The 18,652-nt window shown below is 38.3% G+C and overlaps 1 protein-coding gene across 4 annotated transcripts in view; it reads left to right on the top strand.

Moving 5' to 3' along the window:
* The window catches only part of LOC108710917 (teneurin-2), a 1,136,107-nt gene that overhangs the window by 413,021 nt on the left and 704,434 nt on the right, over positions 1-18,652 (top strand). The window contains exon 1 of one of the 4 annotated variants that reach the window (XM_018252122.2): positions 9,238-9,546. The exons of the other annotated variants lie outside the window; for them this stretch is intronic. Coding sequence (XP_018107611.2) covers positions 9,501-9,546 — 46 coding nt within the window. The 5' untranslated portion in view covers positions 9,238-9,500. Of the gene's footprint in view, positions 1-9,237; positions 9,547-18,652 lie in introns of those variants that run through there. 4 annotated transcript variants of the gene reach the window in all.

Genomic DNA, 18,652 nt, shown 5'->3' with positions numbered 1-18,652 from the left:
CTTTCCAGCTTTTACTGACCCCATCTAAAAAGCAAATGCGCTGCAAGGCGACAATTATTCTTATTGCTACTTTTTATTACTTCTTTCTATTCAGGCCCTCTCTTATTCATATTCCAGTCTTATTGATATCTGTGCATGGTTGTTAGGTTAATTCGGACCCTAGAAACCAGATTGCTGAAGCTGCACACTGGAGAGCAAATTGTCTCGGAATATCGCTCTCTACATCATATTAACAGTTAATTTAAAGGTGAACTACCCCTTTAACACCTTATGCCAACTGACATTTGGTGCCACAAGCACAAATAGAACCATGAAACCCAAGAGTCTACTGCCACAAACCAAAGCTGCTGGCCCTAAAGCTTAACTTCCATTCTATTGGGGTAGCAGGTACAAACTGTGCCAAATAAATCTGTAACATAAAGAAAATATCAAGGAATAAGAGAATAATTATGGACTGAAATTGGTTGCTTTCAAACCAAGGGGCAGATTTATCAATGATTTGTCATTTTCAGCCAACAGTACTAAAAAATATTTATCAGAATAATTAATATACATTTAAGCATTGAGACAGATTTATTTTCAGACACGTGCTTAGTGGTGCTGCAGATTTGCACTGAATACCAACGCCCCATTACAAATGAATGTGTCCTGGTTAAAGTGCCCAAGGCAGATGAATGGATTCAGATGAAAAGAGACAGGTATCAGGGTTGAAAAGGGCTCTTACACACGGGCATTTTGTCCTGCGCTCCCCTGCGTTGAGCTTTCTTCTGTTCAGCCACAGGGCAGCGCAGGAGTAGGCGCACTCAATTATTGTGAAAGGGGCTGTACTCACACATATGCATGTATGCGCTGTACGCAGTTGAAATGCAACATGCTGTGTCCCTCCTGCGTTTGGCACTTACATGCGTCTGTGTGAGTACAACCATCTTCACAATAATTGAGAGCGTCTACCCCTGCGATCCCCTGTGTCTGAACAGAAGAAATCGCAGTGCAGAAGAGCGCAGGAAAAACTGCTGGTGTGTAAGAGCCCTTAACGTATCTGTGCTTTTATAATTTTCTTGACTGGTATGGAGGTGTGGATACGTTGGGCGAAAAAACTCTTAATGTGTGCTGTCACAGCAGTCCCATCGGAACTCTGCAGCAGCATCAAGGTGAGCTCTCGCAAAAGGCTTTAGTTGCTTGTACAGGTATACCTTCATACCTTAAGTCTACAAGAAAATCAATGAAATATGAAATAACCCCAATGGGATTGTTTTGCCTCCAGTAAGGATTAATTATATCTTAGTTTGGATCAAGTACAAGGCACTGTTTTATTATTACAGAGAAAAAGTTCTCTTTTTTTAAAAATTGTATTATATGGATAAAATGGCGTCTATGGGAGATGGCCTCTATTCTGAGCTTTCTGGATAACGGATTCCCGGATAACAGATTCCATACCCGTACCTTCATTGCCGCCTGTCGCTTTAAGCTGTAAACAGTGCGTTTTGACATCAGGGTATCATATACAGTTGGATATATGGCACAGCCCATGACTTGTACATTTTGTATATTTCTAATATTCCCTCTGTTGGTAAATATTGAACTTTTCCAAATGCAGCAAAGTGTTTATATGCTAGCATGATTTATGAAATAGTTTCTGAGCAGTTTATTAAATAGACAGCAGGATTTTTTTTCCCCTCAGTATTTTAATTCCCTTTACGCAGTTTGATTTTCAACCGATTAACATACCTGGAAAAGAGAAACCTCATTTGACCTGAAATATACATTGCAAAGTGCAGAAGACAGGATTTAGAGCCAGTAGGATTTCTAAACCGTACTAGTGATAATGTTGTATTAAATCCCTGTAACAATGATTTGAAAACTGTACCTAAATCCAGTATTAAGCATTTGGCCTTAATGCTTAAAGGAACAGTGACAGCAAAACATTAAAGTGTTTTAAAGTAATGAAAATATCATGCACTGTTGCCCTGCATTGTGAAACTGATGTGTTTGCATCGGAAACACTACATTAGTTCATATAAACAAGCTGCTGTGTATCAATGGCGGAAGTTGAAAAAAGGCTATATAGTATAGGTTAAATAGTGGATAACAGATAACATCATTATGTTCTACAGAGCTTATCTGCTGTGTAACCTGAGCTGTTTCTCCTTTGAATGGCTGCCCCCATTGCTACACAGCAGCTTATTTATATAAACAATAAGTGTTTCTAAAGCAAACACACCAGTTTTACCAGTGCAGGACAACACTGCATTATATTTTTATTACTTTAAAACACTTTCTTTTTTTGTTGTTTTTAAACCATTTTCAGCTACTTGGGAAGAGAGAAAAAATATAAAGAAAATAGACTTTAAAACCACCCCATGCCTCTTCTAGGGACACTTTGCATTAGTACATGTCGGCTACCCTATTAGTTTATAAATCTACCTGCCTACCCAGAACTTCTGGTCATTGGCAATATATAAGGTCAAGGTGTTATTTCCAATGGCAAGTGTAGTAAGCAGAGAGCAATTTCAAGCATAATCACCAAGTTTTGCAGAATTTTATCATAGAATTCCAGCGTTTTTGTGGTCACTGTAGAATATGTCTAACATAAATGTACCAGATGAGTTAAAATTAGAACAATTGCACTTCAACACAAATTGGAAGCGCAAGTCCAGCTAGTGAAATTCCCAGCATTTGGCATACGAGTGACACCCTAGTTTTTGAAGCTATTGCTCTACTATGATTGATGCAGGGGCACCTGGATTTATCAAGTGGTTTGGAGGTGGCAGTAGCTCCAGGGTTCCTCTGTGCCAGTAGGACTAAGCCCTGCCAATCTCAACTATATGGATATACATGGAGCACATACTTAAATGAATGGATTTTTTTTTTTTTTTTTCTTCAAACAACTGAAACTGTTAAAGTTTCCCTCTGCCCAGATTATGCTAAAATGTCCTTCCTGAGCATCCTATAAAAACTACTGTCATATGCTTGGTTTTATAGTGTCATAAAGCTTCCTACTCCATCTATTAAAGGGGACCTGTCACCCAGACATAAGAATACAAGTACTTCTCAAACTGAGAATGGAACCCAGATTTAAAGGCAATTAAAAATTTCAGCTGTCAATCATATATTGCCTGCCCCACCTCTATGCCTGAAGCATAGAGGCAGGGCAGGCAATTGCTTTAATTTTCCATGAGCATTATTCACATTCCCTCCCACCACCACCACCATCTAATTGTGCAGCTAGTGCATTGGCATGGGCATCAGGTTCCCATTCAGCTGCATAAACAAGAGTTTTGGATGCTGTAAAGCTTGCATTTTTAAAGGAGAACCAAACACTTGCTAATAAAAAACCCTACCCCCTACCCTACATAGACCCCTTCCCTGCTCCCCCCCAGCCTAGGTGGTACCTTTGGTAAATGGCCCTAACTCTTTATTTACCCCTCAGTGCAGATTCAGGACATCAGCGTTCACGGACACCATTGTCTGCTCTATGGTAATCTTCGGGTCTTCAACTGGCACTTCACCAATTTCCGTGACTTTTGGCGCATGTGCAGTTGTTGCAAAACAGAAGATTTCTCCAACTGCGCATGCTCTGTTACACTGCTCTATTCCCGAAGATTACTGAAGAGAAGAAGATGGTGTCCATGAACTCTTGATGTCCTGAATCTGCATTGTATCATGCTCTATATTCAATCTAAAAGATAACTCAAAGGTGAATGACCCCTTTAAGCATAGTAATACTGATCAATACAGGATATATAGTGGGCCCTGCTCATTTGTGCTTACTAGAACAGTAAGAAGTAACTGCTGAAAAACTGCAGAATTTGAATATTAGAGGTTTATTACTTGGAAAATATAGGAAGAATATCTCTGCTGAGAAAAGCAACATGGCAGCTCCAGCTCTTAGGGGCAGATTTACTAAAGAGCGAAGTTCGCCAGAGTTGCCACCCGCAGGGACATTGCCAATGGCGCAGGCACCAATTCCCTAGCAAATGGGACTGACGCTAGCGTTCATTCGCACTCTATCGCCAGGCCACTTTTCGCTCTAGCGAATGATTCACTTACATGATATCCTGTGTGCTGAAAATGCATTAAAGTTCAAAAAACACTGGCGACTTTTTTCTTTTTTTAAGCGGGATTGGCTGCAAAAGTCCTAACTTACTTTTTTGGGTAAGTGGTTTTCTCCGGACATTTTATTACACATGGAACATTCATTTTACAGTGGGCTCATGTGTAGGGCATTATATTAACTCTCTTGTCTTTATTAAGGTTCCCTGGACATGTGTAATATAAACCGGTATCTTGAACTATTTGCAGCAACATTTATAATAAAGACGTCCATACAACTTTAAATTTCCCGCAAATTTACCTAAGCGCAAGATCACTAGCGAAGTTTCGCTAGGCAAAAATGAATGCTAGCGCATCTTCGCTATGAAATGCTTGCACAGCCGAAGTAACGCTAGCGAAAAGTAGTCAGTGTTCTACGCCCGGGATGAAACTTGGGATCTCAGTGATTTAGCGTATTGATATTGTATTTACGCCTGGCGAAGTTGCGCAATGGGTGCAAAGCAGACTGTCCTAGTTTCAAAGAAAGAGCGATATCTTCTATAGCACAAGAATGCTTTGTGTGTGAGTTTTGCTGGGTTTAAAACCAGAAGCATATTGTGAGGCTTAATATTATGAAATTATATCAGGCCTTCTCCTATTCACTGCACTAATAGAACATGAACGGTAATTACCGGCTTACCCATGCGGTTCTTATCGATGAATCACCACTCTGTTTCGGCTCTAGAGGTAACTGCATACATTCAAACACAAACTGGTAAGGGCATCTTGCACTCTGCTGGCAAATGATGGAAAGCTTGCAGAGTGGATCTGGTTCTAATTTATTACTCAGTTTAAAGACTCCATTCAATCTATAAAGAAACTCAACTCCCACTCCCTGTTTAAACCCCTTGGGGCCACAGTAAATATCCAAAAAGATTTTTTTTTTTTCAAAATCATCCTTCCTCACATTATGCTTCACTTGTAGATTACATGAAAACTCACATGAATATCTTTGTCATGAAACTCTGAGATGTTTGGCTATGGCATATTGGGTTTCCCCTTTGCTACAATGTTCCCCTATACTTTTTCCTAATGGATCTAATGGCGTTTCCAACATATTTCTTCCAGCAAAAACAGGTAGCAAGTAGTGGTGGGCAAATAAATTCAGCAGGTGCAGATTTGTGGCTAATATCCACGTTACACTGCCGGCGAATAAATTAACAAAACCCCTGGGAAAATTCACGAGCGTCCAAAAAATTTGAGAGCGTGTCTGAAAAATCGCTTGTGTCAATACTATCTGGACACCAATTGACTTTAATACCAGTGTCAAAATTGACGCGCAATGATGCGGGCATCAAAATTAGAGTTTAGCAAATTTCACGGGGAATTCGCAAATATTCCGGTGAAGCGAAACAGGAGAAATTCGCCCATCACTAGTAGCAAGGTAAACCGCAAAACTGCTGCTACAGTTGACATAGAAGGGAATACAAAATTCCTTCTTTTATTCTAGGGGTGGTTCACTTTTCAGTCAACTTTTAGTATGCTATAGAATGGCTAATTCTAAGCAGCTTTACAATTGGTCTTCATTTTTTCTTTTTTATAGTTTTTTTTAATTATTAGCCTTGACGTTTTCCAGCTATCAAATGGGGGTCACTGACCCTCATCTAAACAAGCTGTCAGTCTACAAATGTACTGTTATTGCTATTTTGTATTACTCTTCTTTCCATTCAGGCCCTATTTATATTCCAGTATCTTGGACCTTAGCAACCGTACACAAATGATAATAAATGAAAACCAGTTGCAGATTTCCTCAGAATATCGCTCTCTACATCATACTTAAAGTTAAAGGGATACTGTCATGGGGAATTTTTTTTTTTCAAAATGAATCAGTTAATAGTGCTGCTACAGCAAAATTCCGCACTGAAATCCATTTCTCAAAAGAGCAAACAGATTTTTATTTTTTTATATTCAATTTTGAAATCTGACATGGGGCGAGACATATTGTCAATTTCCCATGTGCCCCAGTCATGTGACTTGTGCTCTGATAAACTTCAATCACTTTTTACTTCTGTACTGCAAGTTGGAGTGATAGCCCCCCTAGGTATGGTGGCTTATCAATATTATGAGGTATGGTGGCTTATCAATATTATGATGGTATGGTGGCTTATCAATATTATGATCATAACTTTGTAACAAAAAAACCCTGTTTCAAAATTAAATGCACTGGCATATTTACTTGAATTACTTAGACAGGGCTTTATACTTTTTGAAATTATACTTTTTGAAATTGGCCTTAGGTGTGCATCCACAAACCCCCCCATAGTGATAGCCCCCCTAGCAGCCAAACAAAAGAACAATGGGAAGGTAACCAGATAACCGCTCTCTAACACAAGATAACAGCTGCCTGGTAGAGCTAAGAACACTCAATAGTAAAAACCCATGTCTCACTGAGACACATTCAGTTACATTGAGAAGGAAAAACAGCAGCATGCCAGAAAGCATTTCTCTCCAAAAGTGCAGGCACAAGTCACATGACCAGGGGCAGCTGGGAAACTGACAAAATGTCTAGCTCCATGTCAGATTTAAAAATTGAATATAAAAAAATCTGTTTGCTCTTTTGAGAAATGGATTTCAGTGCAGAATTCTGCTGGAGTAGCACTATTAACTGATGTGTTTTGAAAAAAACATGTTTTCCCATGACAGTATCCCTTTAATTTAATTTAAGGATGAACAATCCCTTTCACTCCCCCTACTGACAAACAAATGCATGAAGTGCTTAAGTACTGTATGCAGAAACAGATCAAAACCATTAAACATGATTCAATGTCTACACAAATCTAAGAATGAAGTATAATATGATCTTCCCTTTTAAAGAATATCACTGCAGTAGTAAAGTGCAGGTATACCCAGAACTCACGGGACCTGTAGGTTTGGGTTGAAATTTGGGCTGTCATTGTGGGTTCGGGTTTGGTGTGGGTCTGACTTGGGAAGCAAACTCTTCCTCTGCTTTTGAAGAGTCCATGCCTTGGAACCAGAGGCACACAAAATAGTTTACAAGCTGGAAAGACGTGTATGGTTTGGGTGCTGGACCTCCAATGACAACATTGTGTGTGTGTGTGTGTGATAGGGGTGGGTCAAGTTTTTCTTATTCGCTCATTACTGTATACCAGGTAGTGTTGCACTTGTGTATAATTATAATTCTACATTCACCATTAAAGGGGTTAACTTTGACTTTGAGTTAATTTTTAGTATGACGTCGAGAGGGATATTCCGAGACAATTTGCAATTGGTTTTCATTTTTTTATTATTTGTGGGTTTTGAGTTGTTTCGTTTTTTATTCCACAGCTCTCCGGTTGGCAATTTCAACAGTCTGGCTGCTCGGGCCCAAATGACCCTCGCAACCCTGCAATGATTTGAATAAGAGACTGAAATATGAAGGGCCTGAATAAATAAATAAAAAAACGAGTAATAAAAAGTAGCAATAACCATAAATGCGTAGCCTTTCCGAGCATTTGTTTTTTAGATGGTGGTCAGTGACCCCCATTTCGAAAGTTGAAATGAGTCAGATGAAGATAAATAATTAAAATCGCTTAAAATTGGCCATTCTATAACATGCACAATATAACTGTACATGCATTGGGGGAATGAACATTTTTAATGTGACACTAAACAAAATGATGGTCTCTTCAGATTCCTCCTATGACTTTCATCATGCTCAGCCTGCTACTTGGGGTATGTAAGGTAAGTTTCATAACTGGAACCCATTTTTATCTTCCCCCAAACAAGTTGAGGAATGCTCCTTTGACCAAAAGCAGGCCAATACAGGACTACTGACATATAGTCCCTTCTGCAATTAAATCCCCAGGCTGGCATTACGATGGGTTTTTCAACTGCTTCTGTTAAAATAACCCATCTCCTTCCTCTAAAACTGTGCTAATGCTGCGCTGTGCGTTTGGGAAAAGGAAATAAAAAAAGTCAGAAGCCTTCTTGATCCTTCATCTCATTTTGAACACTTGACAGGCTTGGATTTCTGAAGACAAAACTCATAATGAATATGTTTTACATAGCATAATTTAATCCGATGGTACACCATTGTGATTTTGCTTCAAAGCCAAGCTGAAATATGCATGTCGCTTTTATACAGCGTCTTGACAGGCTTTGGGTGCTGCGCATCTCTGCCCATTCTCTTTTATCCCCCCCCATTTCTTGGGTTTTTAATGAGTCTCTGACAATCTTGAGTGCCGTTCAGTGAATGTTTGACTAAATAGATACAAATCAGAAAGACCCATTTTAGGGTCAGGACTAACAACTTATCAGTACTTACCAAAACATACCCTATGTAGAGAATCTAACTGCCTGTTCTTTTGTCTTGTCAGAAGTGTCTTGGGTGCATGCTGGTATTAAGGGCACTTTGCCACACCGCAAACAACCACATACACCTTTATTAATTGTATTTACTAATCATAATACACATAAAAACATATAGCTGGATACCAAAATAAATCCTATTATTACTTACACTATTCATTAATTAATATGCTTTAAGGTAAACATCCCAAGACCCTTAAAATTAAAAAAAAAAAAAAAAGTGTAAGCATTTTTTTACATTAAAATCATAATTTCTTTCCCAATCCCCCCCCCGCCCCCCAACAACATTCTGCCACTCGCATTACACTGACTGCCCAGATTGGCAAACGTGTTGATATATTTTGTCTGTCTGAATGAAAATGTGATCTAGATTGCAGATAAACACATCCCCAAACAACCGCTGATACTCTCTGCTGCACATTAAAATGTCAGTCAAGGAAAAATAAAAAAATAAAAAGACGGGGGGGAGGAAAAATTGTATTATGATTATGTATATTTTTAAAAACATTGAGCACTCAAGATTGATTTGCAAGATTAGACCAAAAAAAAAAAAAAAAAAAAGATATCAAGTGTAATTCTGAGCTAAGGGAATGAACAGTTATGGAATAAAAGAACTGGCTTTTGTTCTTTTGCTGTAAATCTATTCTCTCTCTCTTTCTGTATTGGCGTTTTTTTTTTTATTCTCTCCTCCATTCTCCACCTCTTCTGTGCTTGTGTGACTTTCCTTCTGTACCTATCTCCGGCGTTGCATTCTGTCTTTTGATTCACATATGTTGTCACATTCCATTGACTCGTCCCTCTCCTCTTCTCTTGTACTCACGCCTAGTCGTGCTGTAGCCAAGAGATTGCAGCCTCTCCGGCGAGTTTTAATCATGTGTGAAGCTCAGTTGGATTCAGAGCCTCTCCGCTGCCTTTTCACTCTTGCACAAGATTGAGCTGGTGTCACATCGCTCCCCTTCACCCTCCCGTAGAGGGGAAAAAAACCTTTCAAAAGAAAAAAAAAGGATAGAAACAGAAGGCACTTTCATTTCTTGCAAGCAATAAGGACTTACAGTAGCTGTGCTGAGCCTAACGGATAGTGGATAGAGGGATAGCCCGAGATGCTTCAGTCTGCTAACAAGGGTAGGAAGCCTACAGCTGAGACAGGTGAGTGTTTCTATCTAAGCTAGACACCATATGAAGCACTATTCCTCCTTTTTCTCTACATTTCTGCACACCGATCGCTGCCCTTTTTTTCTCTCCACTGAAAAATCTAGCCTGGAAGCAGAGGGAAAGCCACAATATTTATTTAAGATATGATAGGATAATTCTTTCAAATCTGCCTCGCATCTATCCGGCAGCCTATTTCATGCTTATCTGCTTCTCGCCTAGTTGCACAAGCTACAGCAGGCATTTGTATTGGGAGATAATACTAAAGCTGCATATTTTGTATACTTGGCAAACAGTTGCCTAGGAAGCGCTGCAAAAAAAAATATATATAGAACGTGTGTATAGTATGTGTGTATATATGTATATATACACATACATACACACACACACACACATTCTGGCTTCCCTACTTGCAGATATGCAACATTATTGTTTTGATTGAATGCCTTGCCACCCTGGAATTTCTCATTTATTGCAGCCACATAGCAGTATACGTGTGTAGGTACGTGTGTGTGTGTGTGTGTGTGTGTGTGTATATATATATATATATATATATATATATATATATATATATATATATATATATATATATATATATATATATATATATATATATATATATATAATTAGATGTATGTATTATACATAATATAATGCATTCTAATAATACTATAGAAGATTCAGGCCATGTAAATGGGAAGCCACATTAGCATCTTAACTGTGTGTTATGGCAGAGTAATGGGGGCAGCAGGTTAGTGTTGATGATACAATGAAGTTTACTCTGGAAGTGGCATTTGGGCATATTGAAGTGTTTCTAATGATCGCACCCATTCTGTAACGGGGAGGGGGGGAAAAGTTGATCGAATAAACTTAGACTGGCGCAGAACAGGTGCCATAGGAAATTGGCCGGAGAGCCGATGATCTTTTGTAAGGGATGTCATTTTTTATTGAGTAAAGGTTGCACAGCGCGGACATTTCCATACCAAAAAGTAAAGGGGGAGGCTTGCTTTATTCTGCATGCACAAGACATAAGAGGCAGCTGGATATACATAACAAGCTTGGCGCATGGAAGAATGCAATGATAAATTAGTTGACCTAGTATAGCACCATTCACAAAAAGTACCCTGACTACTATGATTCCAAGGCATCCATTAAAATTTTTTTTTTTATTAATATTTCTGTGCTCCCTGAATATCCAGCATTGTCCTTTAATCCCACCAGCCTTTCAGACAACTTAAATAGGATTCGACTCTCCTCATATCATACTGTGCGGGTGCAAGTAACTTCATAAATGCATGCCCTGCTGCAAGTTTTAAATAGATGTTTAAAAACATTGCAATGCTTTATCGTCCTGTTTGTGCAGTTGTTCTATCCAGTCGACCTTTTTAAGCAAGCTTTTTTTTTTTTAAGAGGCCTACAATAACAAAGCAGTAGGTTGTCGGACACTTCTGCACTGAATGTTTATAGACAATCCAGTTCCTGATGATTAGATTTTCTTATAGCTCTCGTGCCAAATGGCATCCCAGATGGTTAGAAGCGAAACTGCGCTTCTGTGGTTTGCTTTCCATGAAACACCAAGGTGCTCTCTTTTCTTATGGAACAGGTACAAGCCCGGGAGGGGAAACATACTGAAGTAAACTGGTGCACTGGGATTACTTTTAATGTTAAAGGGATTTTTTGTTGCTAAAGTGGACGATGAAAGGGTTTGCAGCTCTTTTTAAACCTGGGGTTTATTTCCTTAAAATGTGCTTTTAGTACAGTCACCTATTTGCTGTCAGTGTCAATATCAGCATTGCTGTCTAATTACATGTCATGGTTACATGTCTGTGTATATGTTTATTGGCTTGACGATGAATGGATGTATAGAAGAAATATGATTATTTATATGTAGTCATGTTATGCTTTTCTGTCTTTTATACTGTATATAATATAATATAAATGCATATCAGATACATCAATGTACACATTTACTGTGCTTGTGATCAGCATATATTCATCCATTGATTTTGTCATTGCGTGTGTCCGTTGAGACTTAAGATGCACCATTATAATACTTTTACCAAGTATTTTTATTTATAGGGTTTGTTAGTAGGGGGTTTCTCATTTTTAATTCCTAAAACAAAAAGTTTGTGTGTTTTTTGTTACGGATTTAATTGATAGGGAGGAGAGTAGATCTAATCTGGTGGATTTATTGTTATTATTATTACTACAGTGCTACTTATTTACATATTAATACTCCAGCATTGTGTATGCTATCTATGATGGAACACCTGCCTGTGTGTGTGTGTGTAGAAGCTTTTTATTGGTTTTCCAGTAGATGATGCTAGAGTGCAAAGAAAGGCATAGCGATGCAGGAATGCCGGTGTTTGGCATTGAGAAGGGAAAAGCAAAAAACTAACAAGACTTGCTGTTTATTTCTTCACTGAGTAAGGGGAATTATAGCCTGACATATGAAAACTCTTCAATCTGTGTAAATGAGAAGGAAAGATGCAAGCCCAACTTCTTCATATAGCATTGACTTTTTTTTTACTGTTAATGGATACTTCGGCTACAAGCGGTAAACGGGACTCAAGTCAACCCAGTAAAGCCCCACAAATCCTGCAAAATCTGGTGAAGTCTTAGAGACTTTGGGATTAATTGAAATGTAATGTACTTAAAATATAATCAGCCTTAACTAGCCAAAGTCTATAAGAAGTGAATGAGCTTAAAATGGTGAGTAAATGATTTGCATCAGATCCCAAATGAATAGCTTATCAGGAGCAGCACAATTCAATATATTAATCAGAAGTCCTACAGTATTCTTATCCAGCTTAAAGCCGAATGATATATTGCCCCTGTATGCAGCAAGCTGTGCTAGCAAAGGCTTCTGGGACCCATAAAAAAAGATATATGTGGAAGGCTTTTGTAAAGTCCAAGGGGGAAGGTTAAAAATAGAGGCAAGTTAATGTGAATTCTGCTAGTAACCTGAAAACTAGGAGCACTTCTTGAAATGAAGCAGTTATGAGAGGGAATCTTTGTTGTAAAATGAGAAAATTGTCCCAGAGGACTTGAATCGCAGCGCATAGATGGATATTTTAGTGATGCAATTTTGAGTAAGAGCTGACCTCTGTCTACAAGTGTTTATTTGTTGGGCTATAACATTAACTGACTTGTGTGCTTCCCCCCAAGTAGGTGCTCTCTGTCAGTAATACAGTACCTAAAAATCAATGCATTATTCTTGCATATGTGTTAGTTAGATATGATAAAATTATGATAATGATTAGGCCTTGTGTGTGAGTGGTTTTTTTTGTGTGTGTAATATATAAATATATATAAATATATATATATATATATATATATATATATATATATATATATATATATATATATATATATATATATATATATATATATATATATACCAACTTCTATATACTGTCTGTTTAGTTGCAACCACTTTGTATCCACTTTATATTCTCTCCTTAATCCTTTGGTATATTTTCATGTGCAAAGAAAAAAGGGTGGACACATGGGTGCATATTTAACGTGTGTTTACCAAAATAAGTAAATAAACAGAAACATGATCACATCTGGCTGCGTTAAAACCCTATCTGAGATGTAGTGTAGCTTTTATTTAAAGCTTTATGGAGCCCACCAACAAACCGTTGTGGGGGGGGGGGGTTTGTGTGTGTGTGTGTGTGTGTGTGTTTTTTTTTTTTTTTTACTTTGAATTCAGTAAGGGTAACGTAAGGGTAGAACATGGGAAAACCGTGTCCTATGGTGTCCTATTGCAATAAGCAATTCTTTATGTTTGACCTATTAGTTTTTGTCTGCAATAAGACCTCTATCTATCATTATCTTTATCATCTATTTATTTATCTATCTATCTATCTATCTATTGTTTATCTTTCTTCTCTCTCTCTCTCTCTCTCTCTCTCTCTCTCTCTCTCTCTCTCTCTCTCTCTCTCTCGTTTATCATTCTCATCTATCTCTATCTCTCTCTCTATCTATTGCTTATCTTTCTCATCTATCATCTATCTTTTTCATCTATCTATCTAGCTAAACATACTATCCTATACATAGAAGACCGTTGTCTAGAAGAATGTAAAAAAGTTTATGAAGCAGAGGAGTTTGATTTGAAATACAACACCCGTCTACAAAAGCTAATTCGATCAGTTCTTGGGAAATAAGTAAATATCATTTAGACACATTCGGTAAAAAACATTTGATAAAGGGAACATCATGTGTAAATTTAATGTTGTTACAACTAAAAGAAAAAAAAATGTTTTAGGTAGTAGTACTGACTATATTAAGCACAACATCTCATTCATTCAAACACATCTCAAATGCAGAATAAAGTACAACTCTTCTTTGAAAATGTAACCCATTCACCAAGCCAGGATATTCTGTAACATAAGACTAGTTCTAAATAAAAAGGCATCTCGAGTGACATAATCAATAGGGTCACTGCATTAGCCCCCGAGGAACTGTGGGTCTTCTGTTGAAAAAACTATTGTCTGACCCTCTTGTATGCCAGAATGTTCTAAATAATAGAGATGGTGTTTGACTAAAAAGCATGCCATTGACTGACCTTTTTGTATCTATTCCCAAACAATAGGTTCCTTTTAAAACATATGGAAAATATTTACTCTCTATAAAATTAAACTGCCTGATCAAAGAGTAATTGTTTTATCATGAAACCATGGTCATTTTTATTATCAAACTAATAACTGAATTATCCAATCATATGTTTGCAATGTAGTAGAAGGAATTTATACAACCAAGATATCCTGTATTCACTACGGTGAATTTTTGTGTTCTCCTAGTGCCTGCGTAGGTTTTCTTCCACACTCCAAAAACTTGCAGGCTGGTTATTTGGTTCTAAAACTGACCATTGTGTATGACTGCTAAAGATTGAGATTGTAAGCTCATCATTAATATGAATGAAGTATGATCTCTGTAAAGCGTATGTATTAATAATGTTGCATCCAGCAACTTTATCCTTCAGCTGTTGTATTTCAAAATCACCTGGCGAAACATAGACTTGACTAACCTGGTTAAGAATAACCAACCATACGTATTTTGAAATGCAAAAAACGGAAAAAGGCAATAGCCGATAATCTCTAAAGGCTTCCTCAGTAAAGGCAGTTGCCTGTTGGGAAGCTGAATAAGACTTGGATACAAAGCAATGTGTGTTATGCTGGCATCACTTGCGCATACTGTATATTCAGACTGGTCTCTCAGTGCAGGAACATTGAGCAGCCTCATTTACATTTACAATTTACAGTGTCTCAGAGCAGGTGTAAATGACAACATTCAGAAATTACAGATAGAAAATAAAAATGTGTTGGAATGAAGAAAATGCTCTTTTTCATTTATGGATTTTGCACAGTTGTAAGTGATGTAATTTATAAAAAAAAAATTGAGTTTAATAACAATAACTTGATGATTGAGGAAATGTGAGGTGATGCTTAATGCTGAAAGAGAAAAGGTGTGGGTTCAAACATAAAATAACAGATTAAAAAGGACAAAGTTTGCACCAGGACAGGAACTAGTGATGGGGAATCAGTCCCATTTCGATTCGCCAAACTATTTGTAAAACAGCAAAAAAAAATATTGGCAAAACTGTGAAAAAAAACGAAAATTTGTTGCAGTAAATTTTTATCCGGCAAATTTTTTGACAGTCTTGTGCAAACAATCTGGGGGCGGCAAAATGCAGAAATTCACCGTGAATCCACGCCTGGCGAATACATTTGCCCATCACTACTGGGAACCTCTAGCAGCAAATCGACCATTTGCTTTCTAACAAATGGCCAGTATGGGTTACTAGGACTGAAGCGTTACCACTACCTGTATGTACTTTTAATGTATGTATCGTAGCTTTCTGGGTAATGGGTTTCCGAATAACAGATCTTATACCTGTTATATGGCAAATTGCATATTTTTTAAAGACCTGCACAGACTTTTCTCCAGTGACGCATGGGTTGGCAAATACTTTTTCGGGTTTGCAAAAGAAACATCCATTAAACCTATTATTTACCATCAAGAAATGTTATTGCATTCTACCTTGGGTACTCTCTTAAATCGTGTGTTTGTCAACTATATACAGTTCCCCAACGACTCCTCATATATAAAATTACAGTATTTTCACTCCGATGGGTGTCGTGAATATGTATTTGCTAAAGTTTCCTGAAAGTTATGGATCTGAGACTGAACGAAGTTAGGCAACGCAAGGCAGCCGTTTAGCAAACACAGACATGCTGGACAGAAGTAACTAGTATTTTCATTTGAATAACACAAATTTGCCCTCCTCGGATGAGCTATTGTTTCGCAACGGCAGAAGAACCAAATGTGTCTAGAAAATGCTCAATATTTAAAAAGCGCTGGGAATATAACTAGTGCAGTATCCCATAGCAGCTGATTATATATTTGCTTATAATATTTGCTTATATTAATTAGCTTACCAGTAGTGATGGGCGAAATTGTCCCGTTTCACTTCACTGAAAAATTCTCGAAATTCGCAAAACAGCAAAAAGAGTTTCTAAATGTGAATTTTGCCGACGGCATCAATTCGCGACAATTCTGATGCCAGAGATTTGCTGGCGTTGGAATTGTCGCCGGCAATTTTTCACGGCAAAATCTGGCGAATAAATTCGCCCATCACTACCTACCAGCTGTAGAGCATAGCCAATTGCTTATTGGTTGATATGGGCTACTACACCTATTCCGATGATGATTAGTAGTTGTGCTGAGTCTGAAAGCAGATATCCTACTTAATGGAAATGCATTGCTTTCCCTCCCCTATTGCATCATAGAAATCATCACTATAAAATATGTTTTTATCTTTTTTTTTGGGGGGGGGGGATTGGTGCTATATCACTATAATTTGGCCATCATGCTGAGAACACATCATCACCTGGTATAAATATCAGTCGGTAATGGCAAAAGTCTAAGTACCAAGTAAAGTGATTTGTCACTATCATTCAACTTAAATGTACTGCTTATGGTTTTTTTTTATTATAGCTTTAATTCCTCCAATAAACACCCTCATCTCATCTCATACTGACACTGAACCTCTCCGGTAAATATATGTTGTGTGGTTCCATAAGGCTCAATCTATTCTTTTCCCTGCTAAAGTGCTTCTAGTGTTCCATCTGCGAAAATGCCTTGCCCTCCACAGCGCATGTAACAACCTGGCTAGTTCTTTTTCAAGGTAAACACCTCTTTTCAGTACATTTTTGCTTCTCTCATTATTTTCTTTGAAAATCTCAGAAATAAAAAAGCAGATCTTCCCATAAACCCTTTTTTAATGCATATAAAAAGCAAAATGTGGATGTAATTTCCCCAAGTATTCTAACAGATGTAGGTAGTAAAACAGCAAGCAAATGGGTTTTTTTGCAGCAGTGAATGTGAGAGCATCATGGTGGTTCTTTTAGATTCATTTTGCCTTTGTGACCTGTCTTTAAAAGCAAGGAACATCTGTGTCGTGTATAACATTTTGAATAAAACGCAGAAGGGCTCGTTTGCCGCTCCGGATACGAGGTGCAACTGCAGGAGCCTCAAGGTTCATCCCAAGCACATAAAACGGTATATTTATAGGATCTGTTATGTGGAAACCTGTAATCCAGAAAGGTATAAACTACAGGAGGATCATTTGCCATAGACGCCAATATTAATCAAATAATTCAAAATTTTAAAACATATTTCCTCTTTCTCTGCAGTAATAAACCAGTACCTTGTAAGTAATCCTAACTAAGATACAAGTAATCCTGACTTTGCATTGTCAGTCTGGTAGGCTAACCGACAATAAGGACAAACAGGCTGGGAGAAACCAGGCCACAGCTTTATTAACAAATTGTTGTTAAACATTACATTTACCAAATAGCAATATAATTATTCTAATATACATGAACATTTTACACTCCAATTGAAATGCTTGCCCACAAGAAGACACCACTAACTGGGCAACCTACCAAGCCACGAGCGATAGGTGGGCAAGGAGGAGCAGGAAACCATAAAACTACTGTCCTGGGAACCTTGTCCAAGGAGACCATAATCAACCTGACAAACTTGTGCCTGGCATAAGCCCCCAACCCCTGGCAAGCATTCCTTGAAGCCGTGGCAAACAACACGCTCCATAAGGAACTCCATGCTCCTCCAAAATGTAATCCAAAAACCCAGGGCTGGTGGGTGGGATGTTGCTTGTCCTCGTGTTCCCATCTGAAAAGGCAGGTACTTCCTACTTTCTCTTCCTCTATCCCCTATTCCAACGTCCTGATCCGTCCTCCTCGCTAGGTGACTTATACTTAACCCAGTGTCGGACTGGCCCACCGGGATACCAGGAAAACTCCCGGTGGGCCAAGGTGTCAGTGGGCCCTCTAGCTTCTAAACATTTGGTCTATTGCATGGTCATTCCATATTTCTATGAGAACAAAGAGGATAAATAGATGGATTAATAGATTATAATATGTAAAGAAAAGAGAATAGGAGAATAGAGGTTGAGTGAGGAGAAGAAGAATAATAGTACTGAGAGTGGGCCCTGGGTCTAAGGTCTTTGGGTGGGCCTCTGGTGTCCCATTTTGACACTGTGGGGGGGCCCCCAAGGTAACTGTCCCAGTGGGCCCAGGACCCCCAGTCTGACACTGACTTAACCCCTTGTCGTCCCACCTTCTCTTCATGCCTACCCTTCCTCACCCAGTCAGGGACCTTCCTTCTATTAAGTTTGAGCCCCATTATTGGTGGGAAAACCATCCTATTGGGTTTATTTGAATGTTTAAATGATATTTAGAAGACTTTAAGATTTGGAGATCCAAATTACAGAAAGATGCTTTATCCGGAAAACCCCAAATCCCGAGCATACTGCATAACCATTGCTATACCTGGACTTTTTTTTGTACCTTATAGTCACAAATTTGCACCTTACATCTTAAGCCACAATTCTTTGCCCCCAGAATGGAGCACAACATTTAAACCTCTCTGTATGTAATGGTATGTGCGCGTCAATGCTGCTTACAGGAGGGTTACGGCATGGGAGGCCCATTGACATGCTCTGGCAAATCCCTAGTGTCTGATATGCAAGTTATGGCTGGCACTGGGGAGCACAATTAATTGTGGGATCTACACG

This window comes from Xenopus laevis, chromosome 3L (genome assembly GCF_017654675.1).
Source record: "Xenopus laevis strain J_2021 chromosome 3L, Xenopus_laevis_v10.1, whole genome shotgun sequence".
NCBI classification, from domain to species: Eukaryota; Metazoa; Chordata; class Amphibia; order Anura; family Pipidae; genus Xenopus; species Xenopus laevis.
Note: the sequence above shows the minus strand (reverse complement) of the source record. Positions and strands in the feature narration are given on the sequence as shown.